The sequence below is a fragment of the Heterodontus francisci genome, chromosome 13 (genome assembly GCF_036365525.1).
Source record: "Heterodontus francisci isolate sHetFra1 chromosome 13, sHetFra1.hap1, whole genome shotgun sequence".
Taxonomy (NCBI): Eukaryota; Metazoa; Chordata; class Chondrichthyes; order Heterodontiformes; family Heterodontidae; genus Heterodontus; species Heterodontus francisci.
This window is the reverse complement of record NC_090383.1, coordinates 81370191-81387962: the sequence shown is the minus strand read 5'-3', so window position 1 is coordinate 81387962 and position 17772 is coordinate 81370191. Positions and strand designations below refer to the sequence as shown.

Sequence of the window (17772 nt, the reverse complement as noted above, 5' to 3'; positions counted from 1 at the left end):
GATAAGGCTATCTTAGCTAATTGAATGAGAGCACCCCGGTGTTCTGGCTAGGTTTAGTCAATCATATTTGTCTCCGATCTGCTCTGTTGATTCACGTGCAAATTGCGATGGCCATTTTGGCTGCCAGATTACCCGTTTTAAAATAAGTTATTTTTAAGAATTTCCATTAAAGTCTCAGGCAAAGTTCCAATTGATGAAATTAATATTTCCCTCTTGGCATGTGGGTTTTCATAACAGGTTGAAGGTCAATGCAAGCTCTTCTGCTTCGGAGTGAGAACTCCTGATTTCTTAGGACATGCAGTGTTTCTAATATCTGCTTTCCCTTTTACTGAAGTGTTGCCTGTAACTTCCACTTTACTTCAAGTTCAACCCCTCCAGGGCCATATCTGAGTTTCTGCTGGTTGCAGAAAGTGTGTGGAAAGCCACAACTCTTTGATAGGAATGTTACACTTGATATGTCTGTTGACATCTACGTCTGCAGACCAAAATGTTTGATTTGGATCATTGATCTCGCCAAGAAAGTATTTCAATTGGTCTGCTTGCAGGAGGTTGTTTAACTTCATTAACCTCTATTTTTAAATGCTTTTCCTTTAGAACTTGAGGATGTTATTTTGGCACACTTTACTGAAATGCCCCATTTTTCTGCAATAAAAAGCATTCTGCTCGATTGGCAGGACATAGTTCATGCCTCTGGGTACTTTTTTCGCCACATCGCTGGCAGGGTTTAGAGGCATCTGTTGCTTCCCCCCACCCCCTCCCTCCCTCCCCCCACAGTGCATCTTTTTTCCTGGTGCTTCTATTTCAGCGCTCTGGCAAAGGAACTGAACAGTTGCAGGAGGTTTCTGAAACCAAGGTGATTAGTCTGCCATTTAGTCTGTAAAGGGGTCACTCCTCAGCAATGCGCAGCATTGTTTGTGTCTCTTCACAAGTGCAGAAGAGGTTTGTAATGAGGCCCCAGCAGTGGAGGTTGACTGCACAGAGACCCTGGCTTGTCCTGAACTGGTTTAGCAAGGGCCAACCTCGCCGTGGTAGTACAAAGCCTGCCATTCGACAGATAGTGTTTGTCACAAGGAAGTTGTTGGTGACTTCCTGTGTTTCTCATTCCTTGACCCAAAGGATGTCTGCTGGTAGATCTTGCGCAGGAAGGTTGATCCATATGGGGCGCCGAGATAGAAGGTGGGCAGTAGGTGGATTGCACATGCCATTATGAAGTGGTAAGTGAGGTGCAGCATGGACGGTTTCAACCAGCTTGTGGGTTTTCATCAGTTGGCGGATGTGTGGGGGAGTAATGTTTGCAAGGACAGGAAGCCAGTGGAGGGGTGTTGAGCGGAGGGTTCCAGTTATGATGTGTGTTGTTGCATTCAATTAAGTATCAACAAGATATGTGTGTGATGACCTATGCCAGACAGGTGCATAGTACTCTGCTGCTGAGTATGATGGGACAAGTGCTGGGGTCTGGATGTTGTGGCAACAGCACCCCACGTAGCTCCAGCAAGTTTGGTTAATGGGTTGTTTCCGGTTTTGACCTTTTCTGCTGTTTTCTTCAGATGCTTCTGGAAGGACTAAGTCCTCTCCAGAGTCACTCCCAAGTATGTTGGGTTGGTATCATGCTTTAGTCTCTGACCATCCATGTAGATAACGCAATTCTTTTTTGCCACTGGTATTAATTTTTGGACCCTTTTGTTGAATTTTGCTCTTTCAAGAATCGTATTGCTGTGCAAATTGAAATAGGAATCACAAGCTTTTGAAACTTCGCTGAATTTAGCAGATGTTTCATTAATACTTTGTCTTGCTATTATATCAGCTATAGCACCAATTGAATATAATATATTCACTTGCTCTGCTTCAGACCTGCTGTCCAATTTAGATGCAATTCTATATCCGAGAAGCCTTTTTCTTCATAATACCCAGTTTTGAGTCTGATTGGATCCCTCATGACTTTTGAAACTCTCTGGCATTCCCAATTTTTGATGCATGTTGTTTTATTTCATAGACTTTAAGAAAAAATCTTCCCCTTTAAGAAAATCATTTTTTTCAGGTTAGCTTGCTTTAATGGAGTATAACAGGTGTTTGAGTGTCCCCTGTTGTTTCTAAATAGGCTTTTCTAGGGTTTTTCCCTTTACTTAAGCACTTCACTATTTGTTTATTCAGCTTGTCTAATGGACTTGACACAGCTGTTTCAGAGTTCTCCCTGCTGTTTCAACAGATTGTTCTCGGGTTTTCCACTTTCTTTGAGAGCTGCAGGTTATTTTTCGTTTGCAGGCTTGGCTGCGTTAATGAAATTTCCCTGCTGCGTTTGGGGGGTTTCCCCATGCTTTTTGACAGCTCGCATGCTTATCGGGGTTTTCCTGCTCTTTGCCCTCGCATTTAACCAGAATGAGGGATTGGGTCTACCCAGTTTCTTTTTTCTCGCTCACACACGATGCCTTAGGCAATTAATTTAAGCTCTTCAAAGGCTTTTTAAAAAAATTGGGATTCCTCGGCCATCAGCACTATGACTCGCCGATTAATTGATTTGCAGGCAGCCACGCTTCTGTTCCATGCAGCTTCTGTCTCTTAAGGTCTGTAGTTTTTCTTTTCAGCAAGTTACTTTAAAATGTCTCTTCTTGTTGAAGGATGGTAGTTGCTTCAAACTTTTTCTTCAGGATATAGGATCTCACCGCTGATCACGATTCCATCGCTGTTCACCATCCCACATGATCAACATGTTATATGCTTGGTTCTGTATGCTGTCACCTTATTGAGGCTACCAGAGAGGTTCGTAGACTGTAGTATTTAAACATTAATATTTATTTCATAACTATATACACTCCACACTAGTCTGTGCGCCTCCTTCAAAAGCCATGCTGCATCTGTTCTTGGGTCTCTCCCACATGATCTCTTACATCATCATGGTGGCAGTAACCTTTACACTCCCTCAAGATTAACCCTTTCATACCCTTATACTACACTGGAGGTCCTGGTGGTGGGGGTGGAAAGGAGAAACATCCTCTATCCATTGGGGGCCTGGAGGCCCTCCAAACACACAGTGAGAAGGCAGTGGGAGCAGATAGCCATGGAAGTCATGCCAGGAGTGCAGCCCCAAGGACTGAGATGCAGAGTCACAAGAAGTTTAATGAGCTTACATGTGTGGGCAAGGTCAGTGAATGCCTCTTCAAATGCCATAACTTATTAGCCTCAGCCACTGTTCAAATCACTACACCCCCCATCACGCTCCTACCAACAATCTCTAACAGTCAGGACTCATAGCTAACATTCATATGCTTCACCTTACCTTCACATACTTAGCACTGTTGCAAGCCTCACATCTCATAGCTTGCACACACGGCCAGCTACTAAACCATGGCGCCACTCCACCCGAACATATTGCATGACACTCAATGACAAACGTCCTTCTCTCTTGCAGAAGTGATGCACAAGCAGAGGCAGCAGGAACCAACTGGATGGGGAGAGGCACGCCTGCATGCTCTAATCCACATTATTGGAAGGGCCACTGCTGAGGCCATGGCCAGGAGCAGGGCTGACTGAATCTATTGAAAATGATGGTATCCTCATACCTAATCCTCTTTCTCACATTACACTGCCGCCTCATCCCACAATCTCTTCTGAAGTACAAGCTGCAGATGGTGTAAGTATATACTTCTTACTTTCCCCCACCCCTTCTCCCCTCACTGCAGCCTTACCTTTACCTGGCCAGGCAGTGGAGGAAGATCAAGAGAGTGATGAAGACACATACTTCATATTTCATACTTGCAGCCACCAACTCAGATACTGACCCTGTGCATACATTAAGAGGACAGCACAGAGGCAGGATCTGCATGCGGTGAGACACCGGGCACAAATGCGCTGCAACCAGGGCAGGGGTCATGGATAGCGGAGGTGTCAGCTCGCTAGATGGTGTGGTTGCAAATTTTTGCTGCAGGGGACTCAGAGGAGGACTTCAATTGGCCAGACTATTGAAGACTGATGTGTGTACATAATGAAAAACTTGGTGTATTGGAAAGCCTGCATTTAATGTCAAGGGGCATGGAAAAGTCCGCCACCAACAAGCTTTGAGCAGAGCATGGAACCGGCGCCCAATTCCACCAACAGACTTGTGAACCCAACCATGATACAGCATGTCATGACAGATGCCACCAGAAGTCTGAGTGCTGCAGCAGAAACTCAGATTGCTGTCATGCAAGGTCAGCTAGCCTTCATATAATCTCAGACTGCTGCCAACATCATGTGAATACTCTGCTTATTTTCACAGTCATGCTTGATTCCAAGAGGAAGGTCTACTAGTGTACCCATGTCTGGTAGAAACTGGCTTGTGCAGAAGCCTAGGAGTCAGCAAAAGTCAGCACCTGTCACACCACTCCCTGTAGACTTTAGAAAATTGATTAGATTAGAGATACAGCACTGAAACAGGCCCTTCGGCCCACCGAGTCTGTGCCGACCATCAACCACCCATTTATACTAATCCTACACTAATCCCATATTCCTACCAACCATCCCCACCTGTCCCTATATTTCCCTACCACCTACCTATACTAGTGACAATTTATAATGGCCAATTTACCTATCAACCTGCAAGTCTTTTGGCTTGTGGGAGGAAACCGGAGCACCCGGAGAAAACCCACGCAGACACAGGGAGAACTTGCAAACTCCACACAGGCAGTACCCGGAATCGAACCCGGGTCCCTGGAGCTGTGAGGCTGCGGTGCTAACCACTGCGCCACTGTGCTGCCCATAGTTGAAACAACTATGGAAAAAATATGCAAAATTGTAGCAGCAAGGATAATGCAGTCTGTACATGTAATGTATCTAGATTTCCAAAAAGATATGGAGGCACTGTAGAGGGTGCTAAAAGGATTGACAAGGATAATACCAGCAAGTGAGGTTATAGCTATTAGGAAAGGTTTTCTCTTGAAAAGAGAAGGCTGAGGCGTGACCTAACAGAGGTCGTGGAAAATTAAAGGCCCTGTAAGAATAGACAAGTGTTTTCATTTGTGGGAAGAACAAAATAGAGGCCATCAATATAAGATAGTTACCAGGAAATCAAATAAGGAAATCAAAAGAAACTTCTTTTTTCCAGAGTGCTGGGATTGCGGAAATACCACAGGAAGTTGGGATGAGTAGTATTGATGCATTTAAGGGAAAACTAGATAAGGATATGAGGGAGAAGGAAATAGAGGGTTATGCCAATAGTTAGATGAGGAAGGAGGAGAGGAGATTTGAGTGAAGCATAAATGCCAGCATGGGATGGTTGGGCCAAGTGGCCTGTTTCTATGCTGTATATTCTATGTAATTCTATTTAAGAAATCAACCAGCAACTAAACTCTAAGTAGTTAATGATCCTTTTAAATAGCGCCTCTGGTGGTTTGTGGGATTCTTGGTGCTTACTGCGTGTTCAGCTATGTGAGCTTAAGAAAGGGTGTCAGCTGGAGTGCAGAGCTCCAAATGGCAGCTCTGGTGTCAAATGAGCATTGTGTGCTGATTGGCATCATGATCTGCCTGCTGTGCATACTTCCAGTGGACATTAGCTGCATGCGCGATAAAGTTTTTACCAAGATAGCATCTGGTGGACTTCTCATCACAAGAGTGCCCATTTTGGATCTCTAATGGCACTCTCAGTGCTCAAAAGCAGAGACTATCTAGCCCAATCTCTCACCAAGAAACTAAAACAACCTGAGGTTGGCCTATATGTCCAAACATTTCAATTAAACATTGTGGAAGGGATCAAACATATCCAAATTGGACAGAGTGTCCTTTAATAAGACTAAATCATCCATTTTTAAATGGATCTTTGTAAAGAGCTGAATGAATTAGAATTCCCTAATAAAATGAAAGTCTTTACCTGCACCATGGTTCTGAAATGCACCCTGCTACGATATCCTCGCCATGTTTTCTGAATGACGATTGCTATTTTTTGCAGGTATCTGTTGAAGAAAATAGAAGTTATATAATTAACTTTGATGTTAAATTTAGATTTTGAAAATTTTATATTAAAAAGTAATTTTTCTATTTGCATGATGCAGGGCAGCAATGTCTGAACAGAGTTATCTTGTAAGAATTCAGCAAAGTACTATACTCAACTTGCAACTTGTGCTTGCATGACATTATGGGCAGTATTTTCTCCCCCAGATGGGGACAAATACGGATGTGGGCGGGCACGAAAATTTGCCCCGTCTGCCAACATGCCAGCAGCATCGCCCTGGGTCATTTTCCTGGAGGTGGGATCGGTGGCCGAAGAGCCACCTGCCCACAAGCAGCAGGAAGCCAATTAAGCAGATTAAAAAGCCAATTAAGGTCTATTGTCAGAAGCTGACTGGAATTTTCCAGTTGGTCTGCAGGCCCCCAAGGCACTGCAGACCAGGCCAACTGCCTGGAGGTGGCCTCCGGGCAGCATTCAGAGGGACCAACGCTCCAGGCAGACTTTGAGGTCCTCCCCACATGCCGGTTTCAGCTGCACTCGCAGGCCATCCCGAGAGAGAAACCCCTCCACAAAGGTGGCCGAGCTGCTGAGGCCATTTTTAAATTTAAGTTTTAAAATGTGCAGAAAGGGCGCCTCAAATTGGAGGTTCCCCCCATCTTTCTGACCTAAACTCCAGGCTTCATATCATGCCGAGTTGGAGGGCCTCCTATTGGCCCTCCAGCTTCGAGAGTCAGCTTGCTTTCCTTAATTGGATGGCACGCTGCCCTCTGTCCACTAATTGGCTAATTCAGGAAAAGAAACTCACTGCTAAGTGACTGTTTCCCCCAGAGTGCAGGATTGTGACCCCCATTTGAGGGTTGCTAGGTAAATTGGCCATTGTAAATTGCCCATAGTGTAGGTAGATGGTAGGGAATATGGGATTACAGTAGGGTTAGTATAAATGGGTGGTTGTTGGTCGGCACAGAGTCGGTGGGCCGAAGGGCCTGTTTCAGTGCTGTATCGCTATGACATATGACCCCGATGTCACGGCCCCGACCCAAACGGCAAAATCCTACCCTATTCATCAATGATGCAGTGCACTATGATGCCATGCTCCCTCTAGTATAACGTTTCCTAGGTTAGGTAGGGAAATTTCATAGTTAACCCTGGACAATTGCTGATGTGATTGTCATGAAATAATGCCATTATATAGATTTTTTTAAAAATGCTTTTTAAAGTTTATTACCAATAAATTGGTCCTTTTTAGTTCTGTAAATTATTTAAAATATAATTTTCTTCCCTAGTTTCCCTCCCTGTGGTCTTTTCACATCACACAGCGTTTTTGGCTAAAAGCATAGGCTAGAGAACTACTACTAAGCTTTCATCAATGCTGCTACATAGCCTAGTGCTGGGAGATGTGCAAAAGCAACCCAGGTAACAGGCTCATTGACTTTCCTTTCTTCCCTGTGGGCCTTCCCAGGAACACAAGATTGAGAACCCACCATGTATGGAATTGCAGATGTAAATCCCATCACTCTATGGTTGATTTATAATACATCATATATTTAAAAATAGAAAAATAGAAATCAACAGCATGATGCTAACTCGTGTAATAATACGTTGTTAAACACAGTGATTGCTCAGCCTTCTGTCTGTTGATCATCTCAGCAAGAGCTGAAAATTTTCTCCAAAAACATGAGATACTGGAACCACCACCAAATATTTAGGTACCATTTTTAAACGTGATAAAAACATCCCAAGGTGCATTATACAAGAAAATATGACACTGAGCCACATAAGGTGAAGTTAGGCCAGATGACCAAAGCCTTGGTCAAAGTGGTAGGTTTTAAGGAGTGTCTTAAAGGAGAAAAGCGAGGTAGAGAGGAGCAGAGGTGTAGGGAGGGTCCTAGGCAACTGAAGGCGTGGCCACCAATGGTGGAGCGATTAAAATCGGGGATGCTCACGAGGCCAGAATTAGTTGAGTTCATATGTCTGAGACTTCTGCAGCTGCAAGAGATTACAGAGAAGGGCAGAAGATTTGAAAACAAGGATGAGAATTTTGAAATCAAGACATTGCTTGACTGGCAGCCAATGTAGGCCACTGAACACAGGGGTGGTAGGTGAATGGGACTTGGTGTGAGTTAGGATACGGCAGCAGAGTTTTGGATGACCTCAAGTTCAAGGAGAGTAGAATGTGGGAGACCAGCCAGAAGTATTTTTGAATAGTCTAGTCTAGAGGTAATGAAGGCATGAATGAGGGTTTTAGCAGCAGATGAGCTGAGATAGTGGCTGTTACAGAGGTAGAAATAGGCGGTCTTATTTTTTTATTTAGAGATACAGCACTGAAACAGGCCCTTCGGCCCACAGAGTCTGTGCCGACCATCAACCACCCATTTATACTAATCCTACACTAATCCCATATCCCTACCACATCCCCACCTGTCCCTATATTTCCCTACCACCTACCTATACTAGGGGCAATTTATAATGGCCAATTTACCTACCAACCTGCAAGTCTTTGGCATGTGGGAGGAAACCGGAGCACCCAGAGGAAACCCACGCAGACACAGGGAGAACTTGCAAACTCCACACAGGCAGTACCCAGAATTGAATCCGGGTCGCTGGAGCTGTGAGGCTGCGGTTCTAACCACTGCGTCACTGATAGTGGGGGATTCACCGATGGTAATGCCGTTGAATGTCAAGGGGAGATGGTTAGATTCTCTCTTGTTGGAGATGGTCATTGCCTGGCACTTGTGTGGCGCGAATGTTACTTGCCACTTATCAGCCCAAACCTGGATATTGTCCAGGTCTTGCTGCATTTCTACACGGACTGCTTCAGTACCTCAGGAGTCGTGAATGGTGCTGAACATTGTGCAATCATCAGCGAACATCCCCACTTCTGACTTTATGATTGAAGAAAGGTCATTGACGAAGCAGCTGAAGATGGTTGGGCCCAGGACACTATCCTGAGGAACTCCTGCAGTGATGTCCTGGAGCTGAGGTGATTGACTTGCAACAACCACAATCATCTTCCTTTGTGCTAGGTATGACTCCAACCAGCGGAGAGTTTTCCCCGATTCCCATTGACTCCAGTTTTGCTAAGGCTCCTTGATGCCATACTTGGTGAAATGCTGCCTTGATGACAAGGACAGTCACTCTCATGTCACCTCGAGTTCAGCTCTTTCGTCCATGTTTGGACCAAGAGCTGAGTGACGCTGGCGGAACTCAAACTGAGTGATACTGAGCAGGTTATTGCTAAGCAAGTGCCGCTTGATAGCACTGTTGATGACACCTTCCATCACTTTACTGATGATTTAGGGAGGACTGATGGGCAGTAGTTGGCCGGTTGGACTTGTCCTGCTTTTTGTGTACAGGACATACCTGGGCAATTTTCCACATTGCCGGGTAGATGCCAGTGTTGTAGATGTACTGGCTAGTGGCGAGCAGGTTCTGGAGTAGAAATCTTCAGTACTATTGCCAGAATATTGTCAGGGCCGATAGTCTTTGCAGTATCCAGTGCCCTCAGTCGTTCTTTGATATCATGCGGAGTGAATCGAATTGACTGAAGTCTGGCATCTGTGATGCTGGGGACTTCAGGAGGAGGCGGAGATGGATCATCAACTCGGCAGTTCTGACTGAAGATTGTTGCAAATGCTTCAGCCTGATCTTTTGCACTGATGTGCTGGGCTCCCCCATCATTGAGGATGGGGATATTTGTGGAGCCACTTCCTCCAGTTAGTTAGTTGTTTAATTGTCCACCACCATTCACGGCTGGACTTGGCAGGACTGCAGAGCTTAGATCTGATCCATTGCTTATGGGATTCGCTTAGCTGTGTCTATCGCATGCTGCTTATGCAGTTTGGCATGCAAGTAGTCCTGGGTTGTAGCTTCACCAGGTTGACACCTCATTTTGATGTATGCCTGGTGCTGTTCCTGGCATGCCCTCCTGCACTCCTCATTGAAGCAGGGTTGGTCTCCTGGCTTGATGGTAATGGTAGAGTGGGGGATATGCCAGGCCATTTACAGATTGTGGTCGAGTACAATTCTGCTGCTGCTGATGGCCCACAGCACCTCATGGATGCCCAGTTGTGCATTGCTAGATCTGTTCAAAATCTATCCCATTTAGTGCAGTGGTATTACCACACAACACAATGGAGGGTAGCCTCAATGTGAAGGCGGGACTTTGTCTCCACAAGGACTGCGCGGTGGTCACTCCAACCAATTCTGCCATGGACAGATGCACTTGTGGCAGGCAGATTGGTGAGGACGAGGTCAAGTATGTTCTTCCTTCTTGTTGGTTCTGACACCACCTGCCGCGTACCTAGTCTAGCAGCTATGTCCTTTAGGACTCAGCCAGCTGGGTCAGTAGTGGTGCTACCGAGCCACTCTTGGTGATGGACATTGCAGTCCCCCACCCTCAGCACCCTCAGGAGGTAATCAGCAGGAGGTTTCCTTGCCCACGTTTGACCTGATGCCATGAGACTTCATGGGGACCGGGGTCGATGTTGAGGACTCCCAGGGCAATTCCCTCCCAACTGTATACCACTGTGTCAGTGGGACAGGACATACCCAAGGATGGTGATGGCAGTGTCTGGGACGTTGTCTGTAAGGTATAATTCCGCAAGTATCATTATGTCAGGTTGTTGCTTGACTTGTCTGTGGAACAGCTCTCCCAACTTTGGCACAAGTCCCCAGATGTTAGTAAAGAGGACTTTGCAGGGTCGACAGGACTGGGTTTGCCGTTGTCGTTTCTGGCGCCTAGGTCAATGCTGGGTGGTCTGTCCGGTTTCATTCTTTATCGATTTCGTAGTGGGTAGATACAACTGACTGGTTTGGTAGGCCATTTCAGAGGGAATTTAATAGTCAACCACATTGCAGTGGGTCTGGAATATGTAGTCGGAAGCTCAACTTGGGGTCAAACCTGACACTAAGATTGTGAACAAACTGGTTTAGTCTCAGACTATTGCTAGGGAGCGGGATGGAGTTGGTAATTAGGAAATGGAGTTTGGAGTGGGCACTGAAAACAATGGCTTCAGTATTCCCAATATTTAATTTGAGAAATTTCTGCTCATCCAGTACTAGATGTCAAATAATTTACCAACAGTGGAGGAGTTGAGAGAGGTGATGATGAGGTAAATCTGGCTGTTGTCCGTGTACTTGGGAGAGAGACAGAGAGAGGGTTTAGATTTTAGGGGCGGCACAGTGGTTAGCACCGCAGCCTCACAGCTCCAGCGACCCGGGTTCAATTCTGGGTACTGCCTGTGTGGAGTTTGCAAGTTCTCCCTGTGTCTGCGTGGGTTTCCTCTGGGTGCTCCGGTTTCCTCCCACATGCCAAAGACTTGTAGGTTGATAGGTAAATTGGCCATTATAAATTGCCCCTAGTATAGGTAGGTGGTAGGGAAATATAGGGACAGGTGGGGATGTGGTAGGAATATGGAATTAGTGTAGGATTAGTATAAATGGGTGGTTGATGGTCGGCACAGACTCGGTGGGCCGAAGGGCCTGTTTCAGTGCTGTATCTCTAAACTAAACTAAACTAAATTTTAAGAACAATAAACTCACTTCCTTCTTGTTTAAACTCAAGAAAACATGTCCGATTGGTTCTTTTATGATCATAGCACATAAAGGCTTGAAAACTCATTGAATTGGTAAGCACATTCACTGTTTAAAAGAAATAAACCTTTTTGCGGTCAACAAGGAGAGGGACAAGAGGAGAACCTTGCAATTGCAGGTAATCAGGGGGTAGAGTCAATGTGGTTTTGTGATAGGGAAATCATGTTTAACCAATTTATTGAAGTTCTTTGAAGAAATAACATGTAATGAGGATAAAGGGAAACCGATGGATGTATTGTACTTCGATTTCCAGAAGGCATTTGATAAGGTGCCACATCAAAGGTTATTGTGGAAAATAAACGCTCATGGTGTAGGGGTTAACATATTGGCATCGATAGAAAATTGGCTAGCTAACAGGAAACAGAGTAGGCATAAATGGGTCCACTAATATTCATTAAAAGCCCACCGACTCCCACGGCTACCTTGTCTACACTTCCTCACACCCTGCTTCCTGCGAGGACTCCAGTCCATTCTCCCAGTCTCCGCCACATCTGGTCTGAAGATGCAACCTTCCACTACAGCGCTTCAGATATATCTTCCACTGTGGTCGACAGGGCTCTCAACTGTGTCGACCCATTTCCCACACTTCTGCCCTCACCCCTTCCCCTCACACCCACAACCGCGACAGGGTTCCCCTTGTCCTCACTTGCCACCCCATCAGCCTGCACATCCAAAAGGTTCATCCTTTGCCATTTCTGCCACCTTCAGTGTAATGCCAGCACCAAACGCATCTTCCCCTCCACTCCCCTGGCAGCATTCCAAAAGGATCACTCCCTCCATGACATCCTGGTCCACTCCTCCATTACCCCCAACACCTCGTCCCCTTCCCACGGCACCTTCCCATACACTTCCTGCAATTGCAATACCTGCCCTTTTACCTCCTTTTTCCTCACCATCCAAGGCCCCAAACACTCCAGCCAGGCAAAGCAGCGATTTACTTGTATTTCTTTCAATTTAGTATACTGTATGCGCCACTCACAAAGCGGTCTCCTCTACATTGCGGAGACCAAATGCAGATTGGGTGACCACTTAGTGGAACACCTCCTCTCAGTCCACAAGCATAACCCTGAGCTTCTGGTTGCTTGCCATTTCAATTCAGCACCCTGCCACCACACCCAAATTTCTGTCCTTGGTCTGCTGCAGTGTTCCAGTGAACATCAACGCAAGCTTGAGGAACAGCACCTCATTTTCCGGTTAGGCAGTCTACATCCTTTCGGACTCAACATTGAGTTCAATAATCTCAGAGTATGACCGGCCTTTTTTTATTATTTTATTTTATTTTTTAACCATGTGCCTGCCTTAAACTTGTTTTTTCATGTTTGTGCTTTTGAACAAAGCTGTTCATTATTCTGTCATTAACACTCTCTCTGGACTAATGCTTCGTCTTTCACCACACCATTGGCACTCCCTTTGACTTTGTCCCACGACATCTTTGTCATTTAATCTCTCCTGCCTGCTGCCCTATCACATGCTTTTCCTTTTGTTCTCTCCCACCCCACCTCACTTGCTTAAAACCTATTACATTTCTAACCTTTGTCAGTTCTGATGAAAGGTCACAGATCTGAAACGTTAACTCTGCTTCTCTCTCCACAGATGCTGCCAGACCTGCTGAGTATTTCCAGCATTTTCTGATTTATTTCAGATTTCCAGCATCTGCAGTATTTTTCTTTTATATAAATGGGACATTTTATGGCTGGCAAGATGTAACGAGTGGTGTGCTGCAGGGGATCAGTGCTGAGACTTCAACTTTTTACAATTTATATAAATGACTGGGATGAAGGGACCGAAGGTATGGTTGATAAATTTGCTAAGGACACAAAGATAGGTAAGAAAGTAAGTTGTGAAGAGAACATAAGGAGGTTAAAAAGGGATATAGTTAGGTTAAGGGAGTGGGCAAAGACCTGGCAAATGGAGAGTAATGTGGGAAAATGTGAAATTGCCCATTTTGGCAGGAAGACTAAAAAAGAAGCCTATTATCTAAATGATGAGAGATTGCAGAGCTCTAAGATGCAGAGGGATCTGGGTGCCCTAATGCATGAATCGCAAAAGGTTAGTCTGCAGGTTCAGCAAGTAATTAGGAAAGCTAATAGAATGTTATTGTTCATTGCGAGGGGAATTGAATACAAAAGTTGGGAGGTCATGCTTCAGTTATACAGGGCATTGGTGAGACCACATCTGGAGTACTGTGTACAGTATTGGTCTCCTTATTTAAGGAAGGATGTAAATGCGTTGGTAGCAATTCAGAGAAGGGTTACTCTGGAATGGGCGGATTGTCCTATGAGGAAAGGTTGGACAGGCTAGGCTTGTACCCGCTGGAGTTTAGGAGAGTAAGAGGTGACTTGACTGAAACATATAAAGATCCTGAGGGGTCTTGACAGGGTGGATGTGGAAAGGATGTTTCCTCTTGTGGGAGAATATAGAACTAGGGGTCACTATTTAAAAATAAGGGAGTGCCTATTTAAGACAGATGAGAATTTTTTTCTCCGAGGGTCGTGAGTCTTTGGAACTCTCTTTCTCAAAAGGCAGTGGAAGCAGAGTCTTTAAATATTTTTAAGGCAGAGGTAGACAGATTCTTGATAAGCAGGGGGTGAAAGGTTATTAGGGGTAGGCGGGAATGTGGAGTCAAGGTTACAATCAGATCAACCACAACCTAATTGAATGGCGAAACAGGCTCGAGGGGCCAAGTGGCCTACCTCTGCTCCTAATTCGTGTGTTTGCATTTTGTGGTCAAACAAGGAGAGGGACAAGAGGGGAGCCTTGTGACCCCTCCTCACCCGATTGTAACACTGTACTTTTGGATGTCATCGCCAAGGGATAGTACGTAGATGAGAAATAGAAGGGTGCCTCGGATAGATCCTTGGGGGACACCAGAGGTACCGGTGCGGGAGCTGGAAGAGAAGCCTTTGAAAGTGATACTCTGGCTACGATTAGTGAGGCAAGAATGGAACCTGGTGAGAGCAGTCCCACTCAGCTGGACGGCACTGGAGAGGCATTGGAGTGGATGGCGTGTGGTTACCCATGTCAAAAGCTACAATACAGGCAGCTAAGCAGACATTTAATTTTTTTTTTAATAACTATGAAGGGTTTTGATGAAGTGAATAGGGAAGGACTATGTCCTTTGGTTGAGGAGAGTGTGACAAATTGTAATTGTTATGACCAGGTGAGAAAGGTGTCCAGAGTTCCCTCGAAGCCTTCACCTGGTCTTACTGTAACAGGATTTAATTTTAAACACTGTTTTTAGCACCCCCTTGGCGAATCCTTGTTCACCGCTTTCCAATTATTTTTATTTATTTATTATTTTTTTATTTAGAGATACAGCACTGAAACAGGCCCTTAAGCCCACCGAGTCTGTGCCGACCATCAACCACCCATTTATACTAATCCTAAACTAATCCCATATTCCTACCACATCCCCACCTGTCCCTATATTCCCCTAACACCTACCTATACTGGGGGCAATTTATAATGGCCAATTTACCTATCAACCTGCAAGTCTTTGGTGGTGGGAGGAAACCAGAGTACCCGGCGAAAACCCACGCAGACACAGGGAGAACTTGCAAACTCCACACAGGCAGTACCCAGAATTGAACCTGGGTCGCTGGAGCTTTGAGGCTGCGGTGCTAACCACTGCGCAACTGTGCCGCCCTTATAAGGCAAAGAAACCAGACAAACAGGCTTTCTTAGCTTTAAAGAAGAAAAGTTGAAATTTATTAAACTTAAACTCTAATTTAGTTGACACCTACGGATACACGACGTGCCCAGGCTAGCATGCATATGCGATACACACATGCAAATAGAGACAGAAAAGAGAAGAAAAATAAAGTGAAAAGTTTGAGGCAATATCTAAAGAGTTTTTGTTACAATTCTTCGAGCTCACTGTAGCGTCCTTGATTGTAGGTAGGCCTTGCTTTTCATTGGGGCCCAATATTCTTAAACCTTGTTTGCTGTAGGAGACTTTTCTCTCTTGGAGCAAACAGACCCTCTGACTTCAAACGGTTTGTACAATTCAGAAAAACCCAGGTTGCCAAGCTGGTTAGTCATGTGACTAACTGGCCTGATCTTGTCTTGGATTGTATCACCTTAGCAGTCTCTGGAATGCTCTTCTTACACACAATACCTGGTGATCAAGGTCCATTGTGGGATGAATGTGTCAGGGAATGGTTCTTTGTCCTTACAAGCATCATCTGTTGATATGCAAATGTATGTTCTAGCCTCGGCTGATCTGTTTAATAAGTCCTTTCTTCACTTCAGTAACAGTTTAAAATCAATGTTCATGACAAAATTAATGTGCTTCATTCTTGGCAGGTGGGGTCCTAGCATGACAGTAATCAATTTAAAATTGTGATTGAGAAAGAGAACGCTTAGGGTAAATTTCTATACACAGCAGGTTATTGGAGCAAGGAATGTTTCACAGGAGAGCGTACTTAAGGCAGGAGATCATTGCATCTTTTCAAAGAAAACTGAATAAATATTTGAAGCAAATGAGGATGCAGGGATAGTGGGAGAAAGGAAAGCAGTGGGATTCATTTTGGATTGGTCTAGTAAATCCAAAAATGGCAAACTTCTGTGATTCTATACTACAAATGGGCTTGATATACTTTCAGTTTTGAGGCAGGATATTACAACTGTAATTTAACTTAATGGATGTTGACTAACCTGCTTATGTTTCCACTTTCTTTTTATTTCATTCAACCCTGGACATGAATTCCAAGTACTATGAATTCTAAACATCAAGATTTCAAAGGGAAGTAGCTCCTTCGCACTGAGCTTGAGTGCACTAGACAATAATGGTTTTCCAAAGAGTAATAGTCAGTGCTAAACTATCTGTACTTACCTTTTTTAAAACCAATTAAATTCACATTAGATTTTAGGACAAATGTTCAAACTGCCCAATTTAATCAATACTCTGCTCAAGAAAAAGACATTCCTTCTTTCTTCCACATTAATTATAGACTAGGAACACTTCACAGTTTAAGCATTGTATAATTCAGGTGCAAAGTCACTAAAATTGAATTCAAGCAAAGGGTGTGAGACCACCTAAAGTATAAGTATAAATAATAAAAAACTAAATTCGTAAATTTTCCAGGTAGTCCAAAATTAATTTCAAATATTTTTATTATAGGAATCTGGCTGTTTCATTCATTAATGACCTGATTATTATGCTAATAGGAGATCACCATAATGTGATCTCTATCGACATGCCCTGCTCCCTTCATTTACTTTCTTGTTGCTAAAACTATATTGCTATTTTTGCTGCATCTTTTAACAGTGCACTGTTAGTGTTATTTTGGTTTTGTTGGTCTAGTTAAGAGCTCCTTATGTGCCTGTTTATATAGATGCATCTGTTAATAACCTAATTTATGTGCAGCTAAAATTATCTCTATGGGCATACCTCTCCAATTGCAGGTTCTGCAAAATAAAGATCAGAGGTGATAGACATGTGCATATGCACCTTAGAAATTACATTCAAACCAGTCTGTTGTATCTTGCCTGCACACCAAGATTCCGAAAGAATGCCACAACAAAGCTATGCGCGTTCTTGCAGCCAGACTTGCAAACCAATTCCAAGATATAGGTGGCTCTGTCATAGGCTGAGAAGATTACAGCTGCACTGAACTTTATGTGCCAGAGTCCTCACAGACATCTATTGTCACATCTTGTAACCTATATAAGACAATGTCTATTATAAATGTTGCAGTGGAAATTTATAATAGAAAAAAAGTTGACACAAAAGTGTGGCAAAACTTTGACAACATAAGAAAGGTTTTGTATACAGTAAATGTACATAAATGCAAGATTGTTGACATATATTGATGTAGGTTTAATTAGGTTGACTATACCTGAGGTGCGCTCGAGTCTTAAACCCTCTGTAACAGCTCTGGATTTTCACGGCAGCGCAATGTTCCCTTAGTCGGTTTTCTTCTGTAATCCTGAAATATTTTGGATTTGGGTATGGAATAATTAGAGCAAGCTGAAAGAACCAAACTGCCTTTCCTATATTTAAAAAATTGTAACAAGTTTGTTTAGAATGTCTCCCATAACAAAGAACACAGCTATTTTATAGCTAACCATATTTTTAAACACAATGTAGATGGGTTACAGATTTAGTAAGTGCACTCAGCTGCTATTTTGTAGAAGGGCAGAATTTTGATGCTTCTCATGCTGCCGGAAACAAAGATCCGCAGAGCTTCCTCCTCCATCTGGGTAAAGGCTTGAAGGGAGGATTCCCCTCCCTCACTGTGATTAGAAAGTGCTTCAATTTT

The 17772-nt window shown here is 44.1% G+C and overlaps 1 protein-coding gene across 6 annotated transcripts in view; it reads right to left on the bottom strand.

Moving 5' to 3' along the window:
* spata17 (spermatogenesis associated 17) overlaps nucleotides 1-17772 on the bottom strand; it is a 381466-nt gene that overhangs the window by 351986 nt on the left and 11708 nt on the right. For all 6 annotated transcript variants that reach the window (XM_068045058.1, XM_068045059.1, XM_068045061.1 and 3 more), the window contains exons 2-3: nucleotides 17350-17439; nucleotides 5840-5921 (exon numbers count right to left, since the gene is read on the bottom strand). In XM_068045058.1, the coding sequence (XP_067901159.1) occupies nucleotides 5840-5921; nucleotides 17350-17439 (172 nt within the window). The remainder of the gene's footprint in view (nucleotides 1-5839; nucleotides 5922-17349; nucleotides 17440-17772) is intronic.